Here is a 22,235-nt window from a genome sequence, read left to right as displayed (position 1 = left end):
CCATGTTCACTCGATATACATGGCATTCAGGATCCTAACAAAAGGCTAAAAGAGCTTTGGAAGCTCTGCAGCCTATTCAGATGGTAGAGTGACTCAGAGATCAGATATAAAGTGCGTGAGAATGCTAGAACAAATAAATGAGCAAAAACAGTACAAGGAATACATGTCCGCAAAACTAACTACCAAGCTCAAAAGTACGTTTCGGCTTGTTGTAAAGAAAATAGAGGTCATATGAAAATAGGAGGTAGAATGCAGAAGGCAATACAGCAAAAATGCTAGCTACAAGGAACACTCATGTATAGACGATTATGTATCGAGAAATGAATGAGTCAATAGGTAATATGTAATTGAATTTCCCATATATTAGTAGGTAGATAAAAATGATGACAAAAAATGGCAGTACCATGCAAGATGTCCACAGTAGAATAAGAATAATATTTGCATGTCAAAAAGTTTTCATGTTTTTGTCTTCTTCATCTACTGACACTCTTATTCTAACAAGGCTCTGTCGTCAACCTAGGAGCAAAAGCGTCTCTTTGTTGCTGAAAAGAAGAGGCTCAGATCCTTTCTTGCCATTGAGATCCCCACTCTTTTCTTTTTTCGGAAGACAAAATAAAAATAAAATGGGAAAAGAAAAAATTCGCAACAGGTGGAGACAGGCGAACCACGGTGCCGTCGAACCATGGCACGTCTTCCAGACTCCACGACGGCCCACTCGACGCTGGCTCAGTTCCTGTCAACAGCAGAGAACTGAAGCGACGCTGGCAGAGAAGGAATCAGACTGTCACGCTCACTGCATCTCTCCCACGGATGCCAGTCCTTGCTTGAAAAAAAAAAAACGAAAAAAATAGGTACAAAATAACTAAAATAAAACAGTCACGTCCTTTTCCGTAGCGAGCAGACTGATACAAACACAAAAGACGACGAGAACATGTAACTATCCAAAGAGACGGAAATCATACATATAACTGTTAGCGCGCTTGGAAGAGGATTGAATCCTGTCATCTTGCATTCGGTCGACTTTGGCTCAGCTGGCAGAATGCCCTGCTTTTTTTTTTTTTTCTACGTTATGCGCACAAGACTAGTCCTTTCCCGTTTTGTTCCCCTCCTTGGGGTTGCCTGTCACGGATTCTTCGCTAGTCATTCGGCTGAGGTGGTCAAAAGCGTCCGTGAAAAGTGCCTCCCTAAACGTGGATTGGGTGCTTATCATCCGCTTCTCACTACCGTTAAGCTCAGCGTCTCTGTGTGCGAAATGGCCGGCGTGTTTATGGCGAACAATTCTTCTTGTTACAAGGTGCCTTGTAGAACTCAAAATGAACTGGTTGTTTTCGCCAGGTAGAACTATAATTCTGAAACACATGCGACCACAAAGTCAATTTAGCTTCTCTGTATTTGCTGAGGTACATTTTGTTTTTATTTTAACAGAGCTTTTACAATGCACGGATTCTTTGTGAATGTTTTCTGGTCATACATACATATACATACAAATATATACATACAAATATATACATACAAATATACAAAAAATATACATAATTTAGTCATAGAGCAAAATATGTATATTTTGGTCTGTGTGGGCTTTTGATGGCTGGACACGTAATTGAATCAACAGAAGGTACTGTTGATTATTCAAAACTAGTTTGTTTTGGGGATGGCACATAATGGTTAGTAACTAGTTCACTTTCGAGAATGTGCGGTGCAACTGCAAAAAAGAAGTTCCGCGGGCTTTATAAACATAAAAATATTAAGACAAAACTCATTGTTTGCGATAATTTCTGCGCAGAACTGTTGTACCACCTGGGCTGGTAGACACTACCAACTAACCTTACTGAGAAGAAAAGCTAAAATAAAATACAGGCCTAAATGATCAATAATTCGAAACGTGAAAGATGTTAGTGCAGGTTATGCTTCATTAGTACAACTGTCCTGGCAGGCTGACGCTCAACGAATAAAATAGTCCTCATAAACTGGGACAAAATTTTCTTCCAACTTTGAAATTTTAGAGAGCTGTTGAAGCCGTACGGCTACGCTTAAGGTCTTGAAGATCGCGTTTGTTTCGTTGAACATTTATGCAATCTGCCAGCAGCTTTATATACACGTCGAGGTAACACCACTCGCCAAGCATTTCTGTTATTGCAAACACGAATCCAGCCGAGAGTGGGTTCTTATGAGTCTAAAATGAGATTTAATTCGGGTGAAAAAAAAAAAAAAAAGACATCAACTTTTCTCGATGGCTCAGATCTACCTTCTGGTTTTGACAAAGAAAGAACCTACACTTTGCTTCTTCAATGAGGAAACTCTCCAGTCTTTACAATTCTTATGCTGGTGCAACTCTTTCAACTCTCTCATGACTGCATTCTTCAGGTCAAAAATACCGCTCAGAACGTACAGCGAGGTTGTTGCCGAAACCCCGCTCACATGAATTCATTCTAACCTCCATACTGTGCCAGAAAAAAAGCAGAACTATATATCCCGACCTCGGTGAAATGGAGTGACAAAAAGGCAGCAAGTTGGAGGAAGCGAGGGAAGGGGTAGGGGCTGGAGAGGTGAGGGGGAACAGAGAAAGCTTCATGTACAAAACTTAGGTCCGGTTGGGGCAGCGCCTGCGAATCTACCCTATTGTGTAGAAAAAAAAAGAAATAACAAAAGCACGCTCCTGCAGTTTGTTCGTCCTTCAGGGGGAGCCATACTATCTACGCTGCTTGTTTTGTGGCCTGTAGGGGCGCTTTTGCGGGACGCTCCGTTGCCCCGAGGCCTCGTTCGGGCTTCGTTCAGCGGCAGTGTCAAACAGACGGGACGCGAGCTGAATGCGAATCGCGCTCGGCTTCGTCTCTCTAAAAACAGTGCAGTGATGTGGAAGCAATACAGCTTTCGGCAGCTTGTGAGAAACGAGGCTCAAAAAGCTGTCGATTGTTCGAATAAAATGTTTGCTGTTCGCAGGCAACCGGCAGTGACATTGGCTAATTAATCAGTGTGATACATATGGTAACCAATTTATAAAGGCATTCTTCTTCCTGCAGTTTTCGTTTTGAACTGGTACATGGTTAGCGTACTTAATGTGGTACGGTCGAACACGAAGTTGGTTGGTTACCAAAGCTCCCACTGAAGTACTGCTCGAAATAATAAAGAAAAATTGACCAATCGAATGCAAGTAACACAAGTAAGGATCATTATCGACCAGCGCTAGCCGTACTGTATTGAACGCAGGACAAAATAATATGTTATCATGGGAAACAATCAAGGCAGTTTTGCAACATTATAAGGACTATTTGGAGCGGTCCGATATCCTCAAAAAGATAAGTGCGTGAATTCTGTTAAATTCTATCTCTCTTGGAATGAACTGAATCAGCGCTACTCACCTTTCACCGCCCGCACCTCAGAGGCGCTATAGCGAATGATAAGAAAATTTCGAGCCAACTTAACATAACTGTTCTGTTACAACAGCCACCATTATATAGCATTTCATTTTTTTTTAACTCTTCGTAGTTAAGGCAAATCCAACAGCACGCCCTATCTATGCTTATTTTATGCAGGATGCCTTACCGACCAGCAAGATTGGAATAACGCTAAAAAAGAATGGTGCCTTTCTGTTAGCCATGAAGGAAATTTTTGTCCAAAATTTCTATCCTTTTTAATATAACTTCCGCAGCTGACAGAAGAGATGCAGTCTCACCAGTACCGCCCGCATTTAGCCAGAAAACGTGCAGAGCAGTGGCGCTTCGGCTGAGAAGGGAAAGCAGGACGAGGTGGGGAGGACCTCCTCTTTCGATGTACAGTGCGTACCAACACGTGTGCCGCGGACTGCATGCAAATTGTGCCGTCAGAAAATACTCTTCGATTCCCTTTTCTGTGCTGTAAGCCTCCACAATGAAATGCCGCTCACGTCATCAGTTGCTGCAAGCGCACCAACGGGGTAGTGAGAGTCTGCGAACTGTTTGCGTTGTACGTTCTTGCCCTGGTTTCAATGGCCCTCCAGTCTTTTCCTTCATTCCTTTCCTCTCCTGTTTTGTCCCGAATTCTCGCCGCTCGATGAGTTACCACGATGAAAAACTCCATCTCAAGTTTATTTTTGATCTCCGCGTCACCTTTAATACAGGACAGGGGTGAGCTTTGCGTGTGTCCTCGAAACTTGTAACAAATTCGGGAGTTTTGCTGCTTCAATTTGTTTTCCTTTTTTATTAAGTACCTGTGCGCGGGAAAGGGAAATGTTTTGAAAAACAGGAGCCGTGCACAAGACCAGGTTTGATTACGGCGCCGTGTCAATAAATCGGAATCTCAAGGACACTCCAGTGTGTTGCGAGAGATCTCAAAGATGTTGCACTAAAATACATACAAGACATAAAAGGAGGAGGAGGAGGAGGAGGAAAAGAATAATGAAGAAATACGTGGATTGCAGGAAGCCAGTTTGCTACCCCACACGGGCGAAAAGAGGTGGAGGGACTTATATGATAAAGAAACGGAGTAAAATGGCACTATAAGTCTCTACACACCGTGAAGTCACAGACTGCAGTGCAAACCCTACGCTCTCAGGAAACGAATGAGTGCCTGGAAGGTCTTCACCGCAGGTGATTACCCGTGCTACTTTCCGAGGATGTTTTCCTCTGTCAGCGGGCGTAGATCTAGATTTTTGAGTGGAAGGCTCACAGTTCGTCTTTCAGCACTGCATTCGGGACACTCACAATTAGTATATGAGATGGTTTCTTCACTACTACAGATATCAAATGCATCTTTGTCAGCCATACCGATAACAAACGTTTTCGGCCACGGTATGCAACCACACAGCTGAATACGCAATGCGGTTTTCGTACCTGCAGCTAAAGGCTGCCCCATAGGGTTCTTGTTGATATACTCAGATATGATTATGTAATAGGAAGCTTCAGTGCTTTTTGTTGATGACTGATTAATTGGTTGATTGATTGTCTGCACAAGCACTTATATTGGTTGTCTGTTCTATCCAGTCGATTATTCACTTTCAGAATTGAGAAAATTGAGTTGCCTTTTTTATTGACTGTCTTACCATTATATAAATGGACAAACCCTTTCTTCACATGCCAAAATGTGACACGGAATTTTTGTAAAGTCTAAAACTATTCGGGTTATGTCCTTCCTTGTTAGCGCCTCATTTATGCGCCTTCGAGTGCCTTACACGTCATCCTAGTCAATAGAGATGTTTGTAATTGAGAGTGATCCTCGTAGTGTCAAATAGTCAGCCAGATTTTAAAAAAATTTTTTGTAGTTCGTAAAACTACTGGAAGAAAAAGAAAAATGTAGTTTGAGTCCATCATCACTAACAAAAAGGCTTCCTTCTCATTTCCTTACAATATTTCATCTCACCTTCTGACCGAAGTCAGCGAGTACAAGTATCTAGGAGTTACAATAACGAAAAACCTTAGCTGGAATAAACATGTATCAAACGTATGCTCCTCAGCCTTTCGTAAACTCTGCTTTCTTAGACATAAACTAGAACTTGCCCCACCTGAACTTAAAAAAATTAACCTACTTTTCAATAATAAGGCCATCACTAGAATATGCGTGCACCGTCTGGGATCCCTACATTAAACGTAACATCGAGGCCCTTGAAATGATTCAACGCAAAGGCGTCCGCTTTATTTTTTCACAGTATCGTGTAACTGACTCACCAACGACCCTCATGAGAACTCACGGTGTTGAAACATTACAGCTGCGCCGGAAAATTCAAAAAATGAAACTACTTTTCTTACTAAAAAACCATAAACTGTCTATGAATGCAGACCCCTTCCTTAAACCTAACACTACGCGCCAAACACGAAATCATCATGCACAATCATTAACCCCTTACAGTGCTAGGATTAACGCCTTTAAATACTCATTTTTTCCACGCACCATTGAGGAGTGGAACAGGTGTCCGCCAGATCTTTTAACCAGAGCTGATTCTTTTGACTCAATGTTTTCTTCACAGCATTTAATTTGTAGAGCCATTTATTTCTACGTTTACTTTTGTATTTTGCATCTGAGCTTTGTATTTATTGTTGTATTTTGTGTTACAACTTGTATTTAACATTTATCAATTTTGCTAATCCTGTTCTTTTTGCATATATTATGTATTCGCCCCTCTTGCTTGGGCCTACTGTAGGCCTGCAGTATGTTCTAAATAAATAAAAAAAATAAATAAATGTGGCTGCAAAAATAGGTTTCATTTATGCAATAAAAACCTATTCTATTGGCGGTCCTTTTGACAATGCGCTCTTTTTATATCCTGCCTTGAACTCATACACGTCATCTTGTTCAGAACCCCCCATCTATTTTCCCCAAAAATATCTAACGTGGTGTGGCACGGCCACGTGGAATGTTCTCGCTTGGAACACTCGTAACCAAGACAACGTAGTGTGCTCGTCACTTGACGAAAAATTGTTAAACATTATGCAAGACATGGTGGACAATTCTGCGGCGCTAAAGTAGCGCACATTGGTTCCAGAAAGAGCGAAGCCACGTATGCATGCATGCATGCATGAATGTATTCATGTATGCATGTATGCATGTATGCATGTATGCATGTGTGTGTGTGTGTGTGTGTGTGTGTGTGTGTGTGTGTGTGTGTGTGTGTGTGTGTGTGTGTGTGTGTGCGTGTGCGTGTGCGTGTGCGTGTGCGTGTGTGTGTGTGTGTGTGTGTGTGTGTGTGTGTGTGTGTGTGTGTGTGTGTGTGTGTGTGTGTGTGTGTGTGTGTGTGTGTGTGTGTGTGTGTGTGTGTGTGTGTGTGTGTGAGTGAGTGTGTGTGTGACTTTAATAAGGTGCCGGCAAACGAATGGTTTCATGCGTCGTGACTCAGGCCAAGCCTCGTTGGATATTGTTTACTCATTTCTGATCCAGCGATGAAATCTATAAAAAAAACTTTACTTCTTAAAATGCGACATCCCTTTAATGCCCCTTCCATGATACACCATGTGAGGACCTTACCCTTCCGCATATATTAACCTGGGCTACCACACAATATTCTCTTCAGCGGAGAGAAGTGACAGGCCAGAAGCATGTTCCTCAGACCGGTGTTTCTACCTTTCCTCATTTTAAGGCTTGCATTTTCTCGCCCTACATTATGCTGCAAGACGCCTTTATTGAGCCAACAAATATAATCTTACATATTTCTTCAATCCTTGAAAAAAAAATTCGAGCCGCTTGTTGCTGGCCGGTTGTGTTCTGAATAGGGCCTGCGTTGCCTCTCTTTCCGCGATCCTCGTATTTACTTGCCCTCAGAGCACGCACGGTTTCTTCTAAAACACAAATGTGTACACATCTTCTGCGCACAACCACATGCTTGTTTGCGATACAGCTTCCAATTATTATCAAGACGTCAGGTATGCACGAGTTTCTCCCAAAGCGCTCCAAGCTTTTCACTCCAGCCTCCCTTTTCGGTAAACCGAAAGAAGACGGAAGAAATCGCGAAGCACGTCTCGTCCCGGTTGTTTTCTGGAGCAACTGAGAACACATTTGGATGAACGGTTTCCGTGAGATACGTGCCTGCAATGCGAAGCGATGGAGAGATCTTCATCCGCAAAGAGGCCGGAAACATGTGCTTGAGATATGCGTCGTGGAGGCGTTGCTTTGCTCTGTCTGTGGTTCCCGTTAAATTATCGGTTTTGTGCAGGACGTTTTACTCGGGATTTCCGTTAAGGAGATATTTGTTTCTGAAACTTAAACTGCTTCCTCGAGGGAATTTTCGTTCATTTAAGCTTGGTTAAATAGTGATTTGATTCAACTAGTCCCTGTTGTGATTCTGCTATGACGGTGTTCCTGGTCTGAGAATTTGCGAGCGGCTCGTTTTTACTGGTAAAACGTGTTCTTCTATAGCTCGTCCTTACGCGCAAATACTTGAGATAAATATTCGCCTTACGTGCTTTTGGGCTCTTTGCAATTTGAAGTAGAAATACTTGTATTCAACGTGCGCGGAAAAACGTGGCTGATGTGACGGAGTTTGGAGCGCAGCTTCAGGTGCAGTCAGCACGAAAAGAGAGGCCAATTTTCTCTTTCGGGCGCAGTGCAGCGCCGTTGAATACCGGCACCACTGCGCTGTTCGTAAAGAATGAAAAATAATGGGCGACATTCACGCACAAAAAAATGTTTTTCCGGCATCAAAATCTTCGCCCTCTCCGTGTACTGCAACAGAGAATTGTTCCCCTGACTTAGTAATTATTCTATTCTTCAGTACTTCGACCAAGTTCGTTTGAAGTGGTTTACGATCTACAGCCCAATGTACTCCGAAAAAGTATATTCGATCGTGTTTTAATAACGCTGTTCGCGGCCTGATACATTACATACATTTGTGTATAGGGTACTAAGGAGCGCTTTTATTTAGGCTGCCTGCTTTAACGCTTGCTCGGTAAGGAGGTTCTTCATATCCCTACGCCTTTCCTCTATGCTTTCAGTACATCATAAATAAATAACAAAAATATAGTTCCCTGAGACTTGTTTAACAACAGTATGTTTAAAAATATTTCCGACGATTACGTCACTTCCTAATGCGGAATTTGAACGCAGCTCATCAGCTGTTTCACCTTCTGTATAGATTGAGGCAAAGATTTCGAGCAAGACACGTATGTACAATTACAGGCAACTTTTTTTAATTTTTCACACGTATTCCTTCAAGAAACACACCACTAACAGTTCTTGACTGTCATGAGAGAAGCTTTGTTGTATAAGAAATGAAGAGAGCAATTAAGTTATCGGGAGGTTGCGGGACGCAGCGCGTGGGCCAATAGGAACATTGAGCGACGAACAGATAGCAGCGACTGACTGATGCCGGTGACGCCGCTAGCGAGTGAAGAAAACGTGACTGCGTTTCGTCTCGGGATGTGCGCACCGTGATCCGCTGACAGCGAGCCGGCATTTCGGCAACAGGAGAGCACCCTCGCCGCCACGCAGGAAGAGGGGGGGGGGGGGGGGGGAGCACGCGCCGTAATCAGATAACACGCGCGGTTGGCGCCACGCAGGAAGATGGGGGATGAGTTGGGGGGCTGAAAGGGGGGCGGAGCTATTTACGAGGCCGACACCGATGCCGACGCCGACGCTTAACCCAGGAACGGGCGCTAAAGAGCTGCGCTCTAAAAGTAAACGGAGACCACAAGAAAAGATACAAGCAAATTACCAAAAATTGTGCAGCCTCGCGCGCCAATTTATTCTCCTGAGAACAAATAAAATCAATTCCACGTCATCTCTACATACGCGGTGTGCAATGATAGTGGATAATCTTGACCGCCTAGTAAAGAGCAGAGACATTAGTCTGCCAACCAAGATCCGTATAACTCGTGCTACGGTATTTCCAGTTGTGATGTATGGATGCGAGAGTTGGACTGTGAAAAAAACTGACCGCCGAAGAATTGACGCGTTTGAATTGTGGTGCTGGCGAAGACTCTTGAGAGTTCCTTGGACTGCCAGAAGATCAAATCAGTCGATAGTGTCGACCATAAACCCTGACTGCTCATTGCAGGGTCAAATTCTAAAGTTAAAGCTCAGCTACTTTGGTCATCTGATGAGAAGAGAGGAGTCGCTGGAGAAAGAATTGATGTTGGGAAAAGTTGAGGGTCGCCGGAGAAGGGGTAGGAAGCGAACGCGATGGTTAGATGGCATCCTCGAGGCACTGCAAATGAAGTTATGTGATGTTAGGAAGATAGTGAGAGACGGGAAAGCGTGGCGTGACATGGTCTATAGGGTCACGAAGAGTCGGACACGACTGAACTATGAACTGACCTGAACTGAATCTTAGTGGGTGGGGCTTCTCGTATCTATGGTTTGCCATACCGTGAGCAGGTTGCACCTACCTGAACTAGGAGCGGTGGCTGGACGATAGGAATTTTTCATGTCAGGGATAGCAGTTCACGACAAAGACATATTACTCGCTCTTTTTTATACGTTGCCTTCATGGTATCGGCGTAAGAGCCGTCTTTGTCATGGATAGTCTAACATGGCATATTCAGGAAAAAAGCCTGTTTTAATGGCGAAAATTTTGCGGAAACCTCAGCCCCTATAGTTCTGTAGCAACGTCATAAGTGACGGCTTCGGTAGTGCTGAGATTGCATTAAACAAAGAACACTAGGAGACAACGTTTTCTCCTAAATACGATAGGCTCCAGGCACCAATAATATAGTCAATGAGCCCAAAAATATTATTCTCGGCTAGTGATGGCGATGATGATGACAGCGGTCTGAGTTCCACTAGCTCCAAGGACCCATATCGCACTTTTATCGGAACGATGTTCCGGCTGCTGAGTGCGCTGCGTTAACATTGGTGATTACGGTAGCTTAAAAGCAGAAAAGTAGCACAATAGTAGTAATGCAGAAACAAAAATTCAATAAATAGAATGGTGGTATAGTTAACTGATCAAAAACATTAGTTAAGATATAGGGAAAAAATCGAGCACAATAGCAACTGCTACCACCCCGTTTCAAAGGGGACACTCCCATATTCCATCCATCCCTTCATGATTCTCGCCTTGTAAGATGTTCACTAATTCTTGTCATTGCCTTCGCTTGTTTCGCGCAGTAAGCGCCACCGTGCCATTCGCAAGGAGCGAGACCGACGACAGACCCCATATGCGGCCGCCCCTGTCCCCACAAGAAGCGACGCAGGAGCAGCCCCACCGGGAGCGACAACAGCGCAGGCGTCATCGGCATCGTCAGCACCGCCAGCGTCGGGTCCAGGGCCCAGCGGCCCACAGGTGAGGCCGCTTCCCTCGAATATAGCTTTTCCCCCTCATCCTCATCTTGTTCCTTGCTAGAAAGTGAGTTTATTTGTGTCTCAGCAGCAATAAAGGTTGAAAGGCGAAAGACTGAAAACTCGAGGAGACGAGTTTTAGTCCTTGGCATTTCATCTGTCTTGCTGATGAGGCACAAACAAACACACTTTCAGGAAAGGAACAGGAGGAAGGAAAGAAGGAAGTAACATCGGTACCTGGTCATCAAGTGGCAGAGGGAAACAAGTGTGCACACGTCGCAGCCCAAGCATTCCTCTCCCGGGATCACTCATCACTCCACTCTCCTTCCATAATCGCCAGCCCCTCCCTAAATATCACGAGATACTGCAGCACAGCTGTTTATCGAGACAAAAATTCCCAGCACATGCTAAAGGGCTCGATAAATTAGAGGAACGTCAGATCAGGTGATTACACATTGGTCCTACACCAGTGTCACCCGTTAATAATTAAGGGGGTATTATTAACGATGCGCCCTTAAAGGTGCGCACACTCCCAGACACCCTTTGAGTGAGTGGGGGTAGCTGTTCCGGTCGCAAAGGAGATGCCCTCGACCTGCGTGGCAAGCTCAGCCGGAATCCAACTACCTTGTAGTGACAGAAGGGGGTGGTCGTTTGGTGCCCAGCTGTCGCCGGTTCAAACCAGAGTAAGGATCGGAGTCAGAAGTAAGAAACAAAACACAATTTATGCACAGCAAGAGACGATACAAAGGAATACACAAGATCGCTTGAAATACACAGACGAGAGGTTCACAGAATACAAACGCTAAGCATGCAATTACACAGGTATCCAATAACGTAGAGGCTTTACAACAGATGAAACACGAGAGAGTACATAAACAAACACCAAATTGTTCACCGGGCACTGTTGCAGTCCGACGCCTCAAGAGTCACGATGTGGCCGCCATACGAGACGAGCGCCGCTCCCTTGAAAGTCCGTGGGCTTGCCAGCAGCGGGTGATCCCCGGGAGTCCAGCCGAAGCGCAGGCGATCACGTAGCAAAACGCTGACGAACTGAATGACTGACTGACTCATCAAGCGGCGCGGTCGCTTTAAATAGGGCGCGCCGCGTCTGTTTGTTAACACGCGCCAAAGCTAGCGCGCACACACACTTAGCTTCGCTGGTTATAGCGCTCTCTTCTCCTCCCGTTGAGCCGCGCGTCGTCATTGGCCAGGTCCCACAGAAGATTCTCGATTTTTCTGGCGCATTCCATACCGATGAACCACCGCTTTCCCCGGGCAAGGGGAAAGAGGGTGACGGCAACGCGTACAAAGCTACGCGCTCTCCCGCGCGGGGAAGGGGGCTTTTCTCTCCATGCCTTCCACGCGACGCCGTGCGGGCCTCGCGCCGTACCGGCTTGATGAATATGTGCGCCGATTTCGTGACACTGCCCCTCCCTTAAAGAATATTGTCCCACAATATTCACAACAACCACGAACATCGCGCGCACATACATGCGCTCACAATTGTATGGGGCAAATATTCACATCACACACATTGTACAAATGTCACAAACTGTAATAACACATTACAAAATTCACACATCAATGCCATGAAATTCACAAACATGACAACACACTGTCGTCGAATACACATAGGAATCAACAACACAGAAACGCACAGCTATTCAAATGCAAGCGCACAAACCCAAGGCATGCTTTCGCCTATATTTCCACACTCGGGATGCACCTCCTTGGAACGTATCAGTTCCTCTCCAACTTTCAGGTAAGCGAGTTCTCCTTTTTACTAGACGCTGTCGTTTCTTCCTCTCGCGAGTTCGGCTCTTTTTCCGTTTACTATAGAGCCTTTTCCACTGCGAGTTGTTCTCGCTCCGGTCTCTACTCCTGAGTTGTGCTTCCCGATCGGAAGTTAGGCAAGATCTAACGCTACTTTGCCTAGCAGCGCTTCGAGCAGGCCGTCTCATCCTTTCTCGGTCTGGGCGGCTCCGCATGCGCTTGCACGTCCAGGCGTTCAGCCACTTCTTCCTTCCTTTTCTATGAGACATTTCCCTGTCGACTTTGCCTGACTTGGCAGGTTTGGATTTGTTTCTTTTCGTTTTCACTTTTATTCGCACCTTTGGCCGAGAAACATTTGATCCGGTTTTACCCGCATAATCAGAACATTGTTGTCTGAAAGGAACGTAATTTTGAGAACTTTGTTCTCCCCCAATCCTTTTCATTTTCTTTCTTTTCTTTGCGACCTTAAGTGGTACCTTCTCAAAGCAGGACTCATTTTCAACTGGATCCTCATCCTCCTCACTTGCAGTTACATCCAGTTCCTTAAAATGTTTCTTGAACCTTTTCATTGCAGTGCAGTCTTCGCTTTCTTCCATTTCTGAATCCTCAAGGTTAGGATCTGCACTGTCACCTTCATCCAAGCTTTCGTGCTCACTGCTATTTGAAAGCTCCTCATCTCGGTCATTCATGTACTCAGCCATGGTGTCATTTAATAAGGAGCTACAATCCTGCCCTTCATCTTTAGGCGTAGAGTACATGAACGAGCATTCTGGCTCGACATCTGCCGTTGCAGCTTCTCTGCAACCTGTCGTCTCGGAGGGCACAATCCCATTTTTCTGAGAATTCTGAACTCCAGTTCGGTCATCTGAAGTTTCTGTTGCAGGAACACGCTGATCCACAACCTCATTCTGGCTGCTGGAGCCAGTTTCTACAGTACCTGTGGTTGTCAATGTATCGCTTGTTTCGCTGTACTTTCTAATATAAGGAAAGGTAACCTCCGGAGGCTCGGAAATACCTTTCAAACGCCGAACTTCAGCCAGCTTTTTGAGAAGGATATCTCTCTCTTTTAAGAATTCTTTTTCTTTTTCTGCCTGCTTCCTCAGCCATTCTTTTTCTCTTTCGGCTCTCTTCCTGAGCCATTCTTTTTCTCTTTCTTCTGCTTGTCTCTTTGCCTCTGCTTGTTTCCTCTGCCATTCTCTCTCTCTTTCTTTCTCAGCCTCTTCTCTTTCCTTCTTAGCTTGTTCTAGAACCTCTCTTTCTTTTCGGTCCACCCATTCTCGCAGTTCAGCTCCTTTAAGACCCTTCTCTAGGCCTAAGGCAATAATCTCTTTGAGATTCATCTCCAATCTGAACTGTTTAATGCTAATACATAGCACTCTCAATGGACCTTACACAACCGCTTCAGCGCGGTACCTCTTGCTATCGCTCTGCTGCTACACCGTTTACGACCTCTTCGTAAACTCTTCCAACTCGTTCTCCGTCCTCTGAGCTTGAGTGCACCAAACGTCCTGTCGCGGACGCCAGAATAATTGTCACCCGTTAATAATTAAGGGGGTATTATTAACGATGCGCCCTTAAAGGTGCGCACACTCCCAGACACCCTTTGAGTGAGTGGGGGTAGCTGTTCCGGTCGCAAAGGAGATGCCCTCGACCTGCGTGGCAAGCTCAGCCGGAATCCAACTACCTTGTAGTGACAGAAGGGGGTGGTCGTTTGGTGCCCAGCTGTCGCCGGTTCAAACCAGAGTAAGGATCGGAGTCAGAAGTAAGAAACAAAACACAATTTATGCACAGCAAGAGACGATACAAAGGAATACACAAGATCGCTTGAAATACACAGACGAGAGGTTCACAGAATACAAACGCTAAGCATGCAATTACACAGGTATCCAATAACGTAGAGGCTTTACAACAGATGAAACACGAGAGAGTACATAAACAAACACCAAATTGTTCACCGGGCACTGTTGCAGTCCGACGCCTCAAGAGTCACGATGTGGCCGCCATACGAGACGAGCGCCGCTCCCTTGAAAGTCCGTGGGCTTGCCAGCAGCGGGTGATCCCCGGGAGTCCAGCCGAAGCGCAGGCGATCACGTAGCAAAACGCTGACGAACTGAATGACTGACTGACTCATCAAGCGGCGCGGTCGCTTTAAATAGGGCGCGCCGCGTCTGTTTGTTAACACGCGCCAAAGCTAGCGCGCACACACACTTAGCTTCGCTGGTTATAGCGCTCTCTTCTCCTCCCGTTGAGCCGCGCGTCGTCATTGGCCAAGTCCCACAGAAGATTCTCGATTTTTCTGGCGCATTCCATACCGATGAACCACCGCTTTCCCCGGGCAAGGGGAAAGAGGGTGACGGCAACGCGTACAAAGCTACGCGCTCTCCCGCGCGGGGAAGGGGGCTTTTCTCTCCATGCCTTCCACGCGACGCCGTGCGGGCCTCGCGCCGTACCGGCTTGATGAATATGTGCGCCGATTTCGTGACAACCAGTCCATCTAGACTGCACGCAATTAGTCCGGCTACATTCTCAGTTGAACGATGCACGTTTTGCGGCCAGAAAGCAGACCTTTAGCTAGTGGTATGGGCTTGCTAACAAAACCAACCGATGCCTCGTAAAAAGAACCCAACATGTGCGAATTGGGATGGGGCCCTGTCCAGCTCCGACCTTGTGGTACGAAGGATCTTGCTTGCGACAGCTCGGGCAGCGGCTTCAGCCAGCGGAGTCCCATCCTGAGGACCCGACCAAACCCGTCCTCAGCCCGTACACATTTTTCCAATTAAATGTTATATAATGTTATAGGAGACGAATACGGGAACGGGGGCTGACTTTACGCGATTATTATTCATAACAATATAGTTTGCATGCGCACCAGTCCGCAACTAGCCTTTTTTATGCACAAGTCGTCATATGACCGGTGCTGGTTGAATAGAGTGACCGCCTTTTTGGCGACTAGTGCAAGCACCCACTCATATTTCACAATTATTGTAGTAGCGCACGCCACATCCCATCCGCTGCGCCAAACTGCCGTCTAATAGAGGCTTCCACAAGCTTTGCAGATCATCCGTGCATCCTGCATCTACCAAGTATTACTACTAGTCATGGAAGTCTATCTCCACAAATGATATTTAAAATAATAAAGCTAAAACAGATGGCGCTTGAGAGATTGGGTAATGCGTTTATGCCACGCACGGTCCCTGTTTGAAACAGAGTGACAGTCGCAATAATACGGGAATGGCCGCTACGCTGCAGGCAGTGTACTTTTTGTTTTTTAAGCGCTACATTACGTCATCTCTGGAAACTCCTGCCATACATTGAAGGTGAAATGAACTGAGAGAGGAGACTGTAATTTCCGCTCTCTTTCACAAACTAAAAATAGTGTAGGGAGGAAAGTGTTTTTTATTGCAAAAGCAATACTACTCTAGGTTTCGAGCCTTCAGCGTAGCGCGGCCGGTAGCCACGTCTTACCCACGTGACACTGTGACGTCACACCCCACGTGACACTAGGGTGAGATCTGGGATAACAAATCAAGCGGTAGGCAGGAGCTGCCAACTTGTCTCTCGTTTCACATGGGACGGTCATGTCAGAATCAACCTGCTAGGACCCTGGTATTCATGTTACCCCTATAGGCCACTATAAGGCACGTTCATACGGCTATATGCGGGCTGAGGAAGAATACAAAGAGAAGAAGAAGAAGAACGCTCGGTCACACGCAGCTAATGCTTTCGCTCAATATTTCATTCAGCAGCGTGGAACCCTTGTAATTTTTTTCTTCCTCTCTCTTCTTAAGTCTGTGCTACTTAGTTTGTTGAGTTTATAGGAGGCGTCATTGGCTAGAAACTAACCGTAAACATCAACATTTTTTCATACAGTGCGCCTCACATCCCTTATCGTAACTTGCAGTGAAAAATACAGGCTTGTCACGCGCTGCATGTGTCACATCAAAGCGTTCTTCTAGATCTTTGAAGCGAAGAGCTGCGATCGTAATAATTCAGGAAGAGTTCTCGTTCTAACCGAATACTGGAATAGCAGTAGTAAACTAGTATTCGACAAGGTCAGTTGTTGGGCGAGTTGGTGACGATGTTCCATATCTACAGCGCGATAAACGGGACAAGAGAACACAATAACGACAAATTGTGTTCTCTTGTCCCGTTTATCGCGCTGTAGATATGAAACTAGTATTGCCCTTATATTTTGGAATTGTTTCAGCACGTTCTTTACAGCAGTCAATATCACTATCGAGTTAAATACAAAACATCTGTGAGGTAAGATTGGAGTCAACATAGAAGCGCAGTAAGGAAAGGAATAGTCTGTTGCTGAAATCAACCGCCTGCGTCTCAGATCGCACATCTACTACATGCACGATTAGAACCTGTTAATTTATCACATGTTTTTTGTTGGTTAAAAAGAATAGCTCGGAAATGTTTAGCCTTGGTGACCTGGCTTTGCAATATGGTACTATCTGACTAAGGAATGCAGCGCCAGTTCTGTGAAAATGATCAACTTAAAAAAAAAGAAATGAAGCATGCCATACTAAAAGCTGATGAAATTAGGCACTTCGAAACATGTCTGACCACCATTATCCACCTTCACTTTGCATTTTGCTTTATTAATTCAAGGGATGACTGCGTAAAGCATATCTCGCTGCAGCATAGTTGCGGTTTTTATGTTGGATATGCAAAATCTGTTGGCTAGACACCAGCATGTGGTTCTTATTTTTCATCCCCTCGCTTAAAACCTATGATACCTAAACCTGATTCTGGAATATCTGATTGAGATCTAAGCTAAGAGTCCCAATTTTATTGAACGCAAAACATTTTCCACCTGATGCCTTTTCTAAGTTAGTAGAAATCTTACATTAGCCACCATCTCTAGTTAACTGATTGTATTTGTTTGTATCACGGCCGGACTTGAGTGGTAGCAGCGCGCTTGAGCGGCCTGCGCACTGACCGCGGATACAATTCGACCTCCGCTAAGCGAGTTGGTTTGGTTTATGGCGTTTAACGTCCCAAGGCGGCTCAGGCTACGAGAAACGCCGTAGTGGAGGGCTTCGGGAATTGCGACTACGTGAGGTTCTTTAACGTGTACTGACATCGCACAGCACACGGGCGTCTTATTTTTCGCCTCCATCGAAAAGCTGCTGCCGCTGCAGGGTTTCGAAGTTGAGTTGCGCTCCGCGAAGGGCGCGAAAGGCCTACTCCAACCCTGGCAAATCGCTTCTTTGGGGCCGGCCGGTGCTCGCCTGGTTTTGCGCCTTCAAGCACTCCTTCACGAGGTTCAGGGTGTTCAAGTAAAAAGCAATGCAGAGAATTTGCGTATTGCGGAAACTTCAAACGATATATTATATTTTCCCCGGAGAGCTGGCGGTTACAATAAGCAAAGAGGGGAATTCGTCCTTGAGAGTCACAGAATATAATGGGTATATATTACATATTGCAGCCGTAAATAGAAAAGCTGCACTTTTATTGATTTCGTATGCTTATTCCTCTTGAACGTATTAAGCGAACGCGAAGGCTGGCTTATGCCAATTTGAGGAGATGCTGAACGTGAGAAGAAATAAGCGCAAGCATCGGGGAATATGGACTCAACAAGTGCATTTTTTTACTTCCTCTTCTTCCACATAGTATGTGCGAACTTTCAAAAACTTTCGCTCTATCAACATATTACAGGTGAATACCGCAAAAAGTAATTTAAGTAAAATAGTTCGTCTGGCAAACAACTAGGTTACCAGTACATATTGTTCTAAATGGTGAATGGTATGAACCACTGATCATTTAACTAAACATGACATCCATTTGCCCTCCGAATATGTTTAGTTTACGAATTGAGCGAACACTCAGGGACCATATGTAGTTTAAGCTTTATGTGTGTAAAAGTCATTCAGAGTAGGCTCAGATGATAGTAATATATACTCTATATTCTTATTATTTTTAAATCACGTGATAGCTGCTAAACACAATCTCAAAATCCAATTCTTCGTTGTAATTATTGTGCGCCTCAAACGATGCCGAGTAGTAGCGTACTATTTTAATGCGTTGTACAGAAGGCAAATTGGCTTTCTTCATGCGACAGTCTGGTTTCCTGCATAAAATGATATGAAAGCGGGTGCATGAAAATTGTAATGGCAAAGCTGCAGAAGCACAGAACTTATCTCATGAGCACACTTGGTCTTTTAGGCCTGTTCGCTATCGGAAACGGAGCGATCGTGTTGCACGCTGTTTTCTTCCCATCCACTGTCAGCCGCTAACAACACGCCGACTGCTCTTCGTCGCCCTTTCTCAGAACCCTCCTCCGGCGCTGCTGTTTCCCTTTCGTGGCGCGCTCCATTTCTCTGTATCTCGAAACACGACCTTTCAGACGTGGACATCTATAATTTTCGCCTTAAAAATGTCAGTGCTTAAATGACATTTGTCTTTTTGTGAGCAGCACATGGTGGCCTCTACCACCTAGACTGGAGTGCCCTGCATTAATTTCGATTAACATATTAGCCTTAATTGCGTTTTCCTTCGTGCTCAGCCACGGACATATACATAGTACACATTTTATTCAAAGTAATAGGATACCTTGACTTTCAACAATCAGAATTAGATTTTGTCATTTGCGAGTGTTTATTGACTTATTTTTTATTTTAGCGGGAGGTAAAAAAGTTGCTGAAATCATTACTCCTCTATGTCTACTACTGTTCAATTTCCAGTGCGCACGTTTTTTTTTTTTTTTTAATTGGCAAGATGATTATCGCTGTTAAGATTTATCATGGAAAAGAAAGAATGGTAATGGCGAAGAAGAATGGTAAAATAATAAAACGTTGAAACAAAATAACCAAAGAAAGCTAGCTCTACAGGATGCTCAGTCATTTATCCGCTCTTCGCGGGCAGCGTTTCTTGGACGCATGACTCCGATAATAAAGGAGTAATTACTCATTGGCATCCACCCAAGCGCAGCCATACGGCTACAAAAGAAAGCTATACAGTTTTCTTCCTGATCCGTCCTGATCCGGGGATCGAACCCGGTACCATCACCTTGCCGGGGCAGTCGCTCTACCGACTGGGCTAACCAGGACTGTCAGCATATCAGATGGTAGGGCGAGAGCGAATTGATCTATAACTCAGAGTGAGAATGGTATTGGTCAAATATTTAGGGGCTCCCCTAAATATTTGACCATGACTCCGATACTTTGCCTCCTTAAAACAAGACAAGGTTACTAAAGAAGCGGCTTCCCTCAGCATATCGAGATAAGAGCGCTTTAAGGCGATAATTTCTCAAATAATCCGAGTGTGACTTCGTCTCCTCTGTCATACGCAAGAGTGACCGGTATGGTTTCAAGACACTGAGGAAGCGCTCCTACGTGGTAGTGCTGTGCAACTTTGGCGTTCGCCTCCTGAGTTTCTAACAGCCTAGTGTTCAGTTCACAATGTTGCCACGTTTTTGAAAACAAAAATACAGTGAAATTCACAAGACACATTTGGTAGGAAAAAGGACATGCTCAGCCCTCGATGGCAAACAAGAATATAGAAACGACGTAAATGCTCTTGCAGCATAGAGGTGCTTAAGAGGCATATAGAGATCTTATTTGTGAGAACCGTCGTACCTTGGCGTCCAGTGTTCTCGCAACTAAGCTCTTTCGATATGCCAGGAAAAACGTCAGGAATCAAGGCTATTCTAAACATAGAAAAACGTTTTTGAAAATTAATTCACACGTTGGGGCCAACAGCAGAGGAAATTCATTTATAATGTGGTTTTAAACCGTTCTTTTCTACTTCCGGGTGTACAGAGAGCAAATGAAAGCAGAAATTGGCTCCGATTTAGATAACCTCGCAAAATGCGAGCTATGTGCTCAAGCACGTCGCGTTTCATTTAGCTTATATGGCTCGAATCTAGGGCTTCAAGGTGAGGTTTCAGGCAAAGAATAGCGAAGTTGGTGGCTTAAGACGGTAATGGTAGCGCACTCTGAACTTGTGAGATGCGTAACGCACCTTCAGGGAGCAGTGCGATAGCGGTGAGTTTATATCTATTGAAGTATGAAGTTGATAAAGACTACGACATGGCAGACACAAACGAGAAGGATACAATTAGTAGTAGTTACGAGCGGGCTAGTCGGCTAGGCGACTCCGAAGACCTCTGGCGCTACATATTCACACACACACACACACACACGCACGCACACACACACACACACACACACACACACACACACACACACACACACACACACACACACACACACACACACACACACACACACACACACACACACACACACACACACACACACACACACACACACACACACACACACACACACACACACACACACACACACATTCGGTGGAGGCGAAAAGCAAGGCGTCCGTGTGCTGTGCGATGTCAGTGCACGTTAAAGAACCCCAGGTGGTCGAAATTTCCGGAGTCCTCCACTACGGCGTCTCTCATAGCCTGAGTTGCTTTGGGACGTTAAACCCCACAAACCAACCAACCAACACACACACACACACACACACACACACAAGAGATTAAAGCAAGACGTTCACACTTATGATGCACTCACTACCAACTGGCTGTTATTTGTGATACGAAGAAGAAGAATGCACCACAAAAAAAACGTAAGATTACAACAAGAAGAAAGCAAAAGATTCATAAAAAAATGCGAAGAAATTCAGAAGGAAAAATAAAAACAACAATAATGACAAATCGCGTCTATCTTGTCATATTGTCCGAAACGAAGCAGTATAACATCCTTCCTGTTGAGCGCCACCGACGGAACACCACCAAGGTTCACTGAAACCAAGGTGCTGGCTGGCACAAAAGACAATTTTAAAAGACAGATAATAATAATAATTGGTTCACAGGGAGGGAAATGCGCAGTACCTGTCCCACTTGCTTTGTGGACGCCTGAACCGCGCCGTTAGGGAAGGGTGGAAGGTGGGAGTGAAAGTGGAAAGAGAGAAAAGGGGAGCCGTAGTGGAGGGCTACGGTGTAATTTTTTCCACCTGGGGATCTTTAACGTGCGCTGCGGAGTCCTCCACTACGGCGTCTCTCATAGCCCGAGTTGCTTTGGGACGTTAAACCCCACAAACCAAACCAAACCAAACATCGCATAGAAGTATTCAAGATGATTTCGGGGGGAGAAGGGGAATGCGTGAGTGTCCCGCCGGTGGCGCTCAGCAGGAAGGAGGTGATGTACTGCTTCGTTCGGACAATATGACAAGAAGATAGACGCAACTTGTTATTATTTTCGATTTATTTTCGTTTTATTTTTTCTTCTAAATTTCTTCGTGTTTTTTCTGAACCTTTTGTTTTCTTCGTCTTATCGTAACTCTATGTTTTTTTTTTTGTTGCATTCTTCTTCGTATCACAAATAACAGCCAGTTGGTAGTGAGCGCATTATCGGTGTGAACGTCTTGCTTTAATCTCTTGTGTGTGTGTTGCGTTTGTGTATAAATATGCAGCGCCAGAGGTATTCGTAGGGATGCAATTAAACACACGTGGAGAGCGGTGCTGGCGATAGCATAATGATCTCGCGCAGTGGCCAGAGAAACGAATCTGCGCAACCACGGGATTGAAACTCGGTGTTATACATTTGCGGCCATATTTATTTATTTCAAGGTCAGAGCTCGTTCCCTCCGCACCGGCTGTCCTCCTTTGCCCGAGGGGTGCGCCTTGCGCGGAGAACGCATATACTGCATTCAGGCATATATACGGCTTACTGCGGAGCATTAAGGACGGCTGCGGCAAATTATATGGTGTTCTGAAAGTCACCCGTCCTGTTTAATGGACAGTGCGCGCA

General features: G+C 45.1%; 1 protein-coding gene and 1 pseudogene across 2 annotated transcripts in view; one reads left to right on the top strand and one right to left on the bottom strand.

The window, feature by feature from the left end:
* The window catches only part of LOC146179452 (uncharacterized), a 165,790-nt pseudogene that overhangs the window by 66,600 nt on the left and 76,955 nt on the right, over nucleotides 1–22,235 (bottom strand). The window lies entirely within an intron of this gene.
* bma (SCY1-like protein bma) overlaps nucleotides 15,081–22,235 on the top strand; it is a 138,347-nt gene continuing 131,192 nt past the window's right edge. The window contains exon 1 of the mRNA XM_084580197.1: nucleotides 15,081–15,213. Within this exon, the coding sequence (XP_084436323.1) occupies nucleotides 15,081–15,213 (133 nt within the window). The remainder of the gene's footprint in view (nucleotides 15,214–22,235) is intronic.

The sequence above is a fragment of the Amblyomma maculatum genome, chromosome 9 (genome assembly GCF_055883805.1).
Source record: "Amblyomma maculatum isolate TAMU_Amacu chromosome 9, ASM5588380v1, whole genome shotgun sequence".
Lineage (NCBI taxonomy): Eukaryota > Metazoa > Arthropoda > Arachnida > Ixodida > Ixodidae > Amblyomma > Amblyomma maculatum.
The sequence above is the reverse complement of the archived record's forward strand: the minus strand, read 5'-3'. Positions and strand labels throughout refer to the sequence as shown.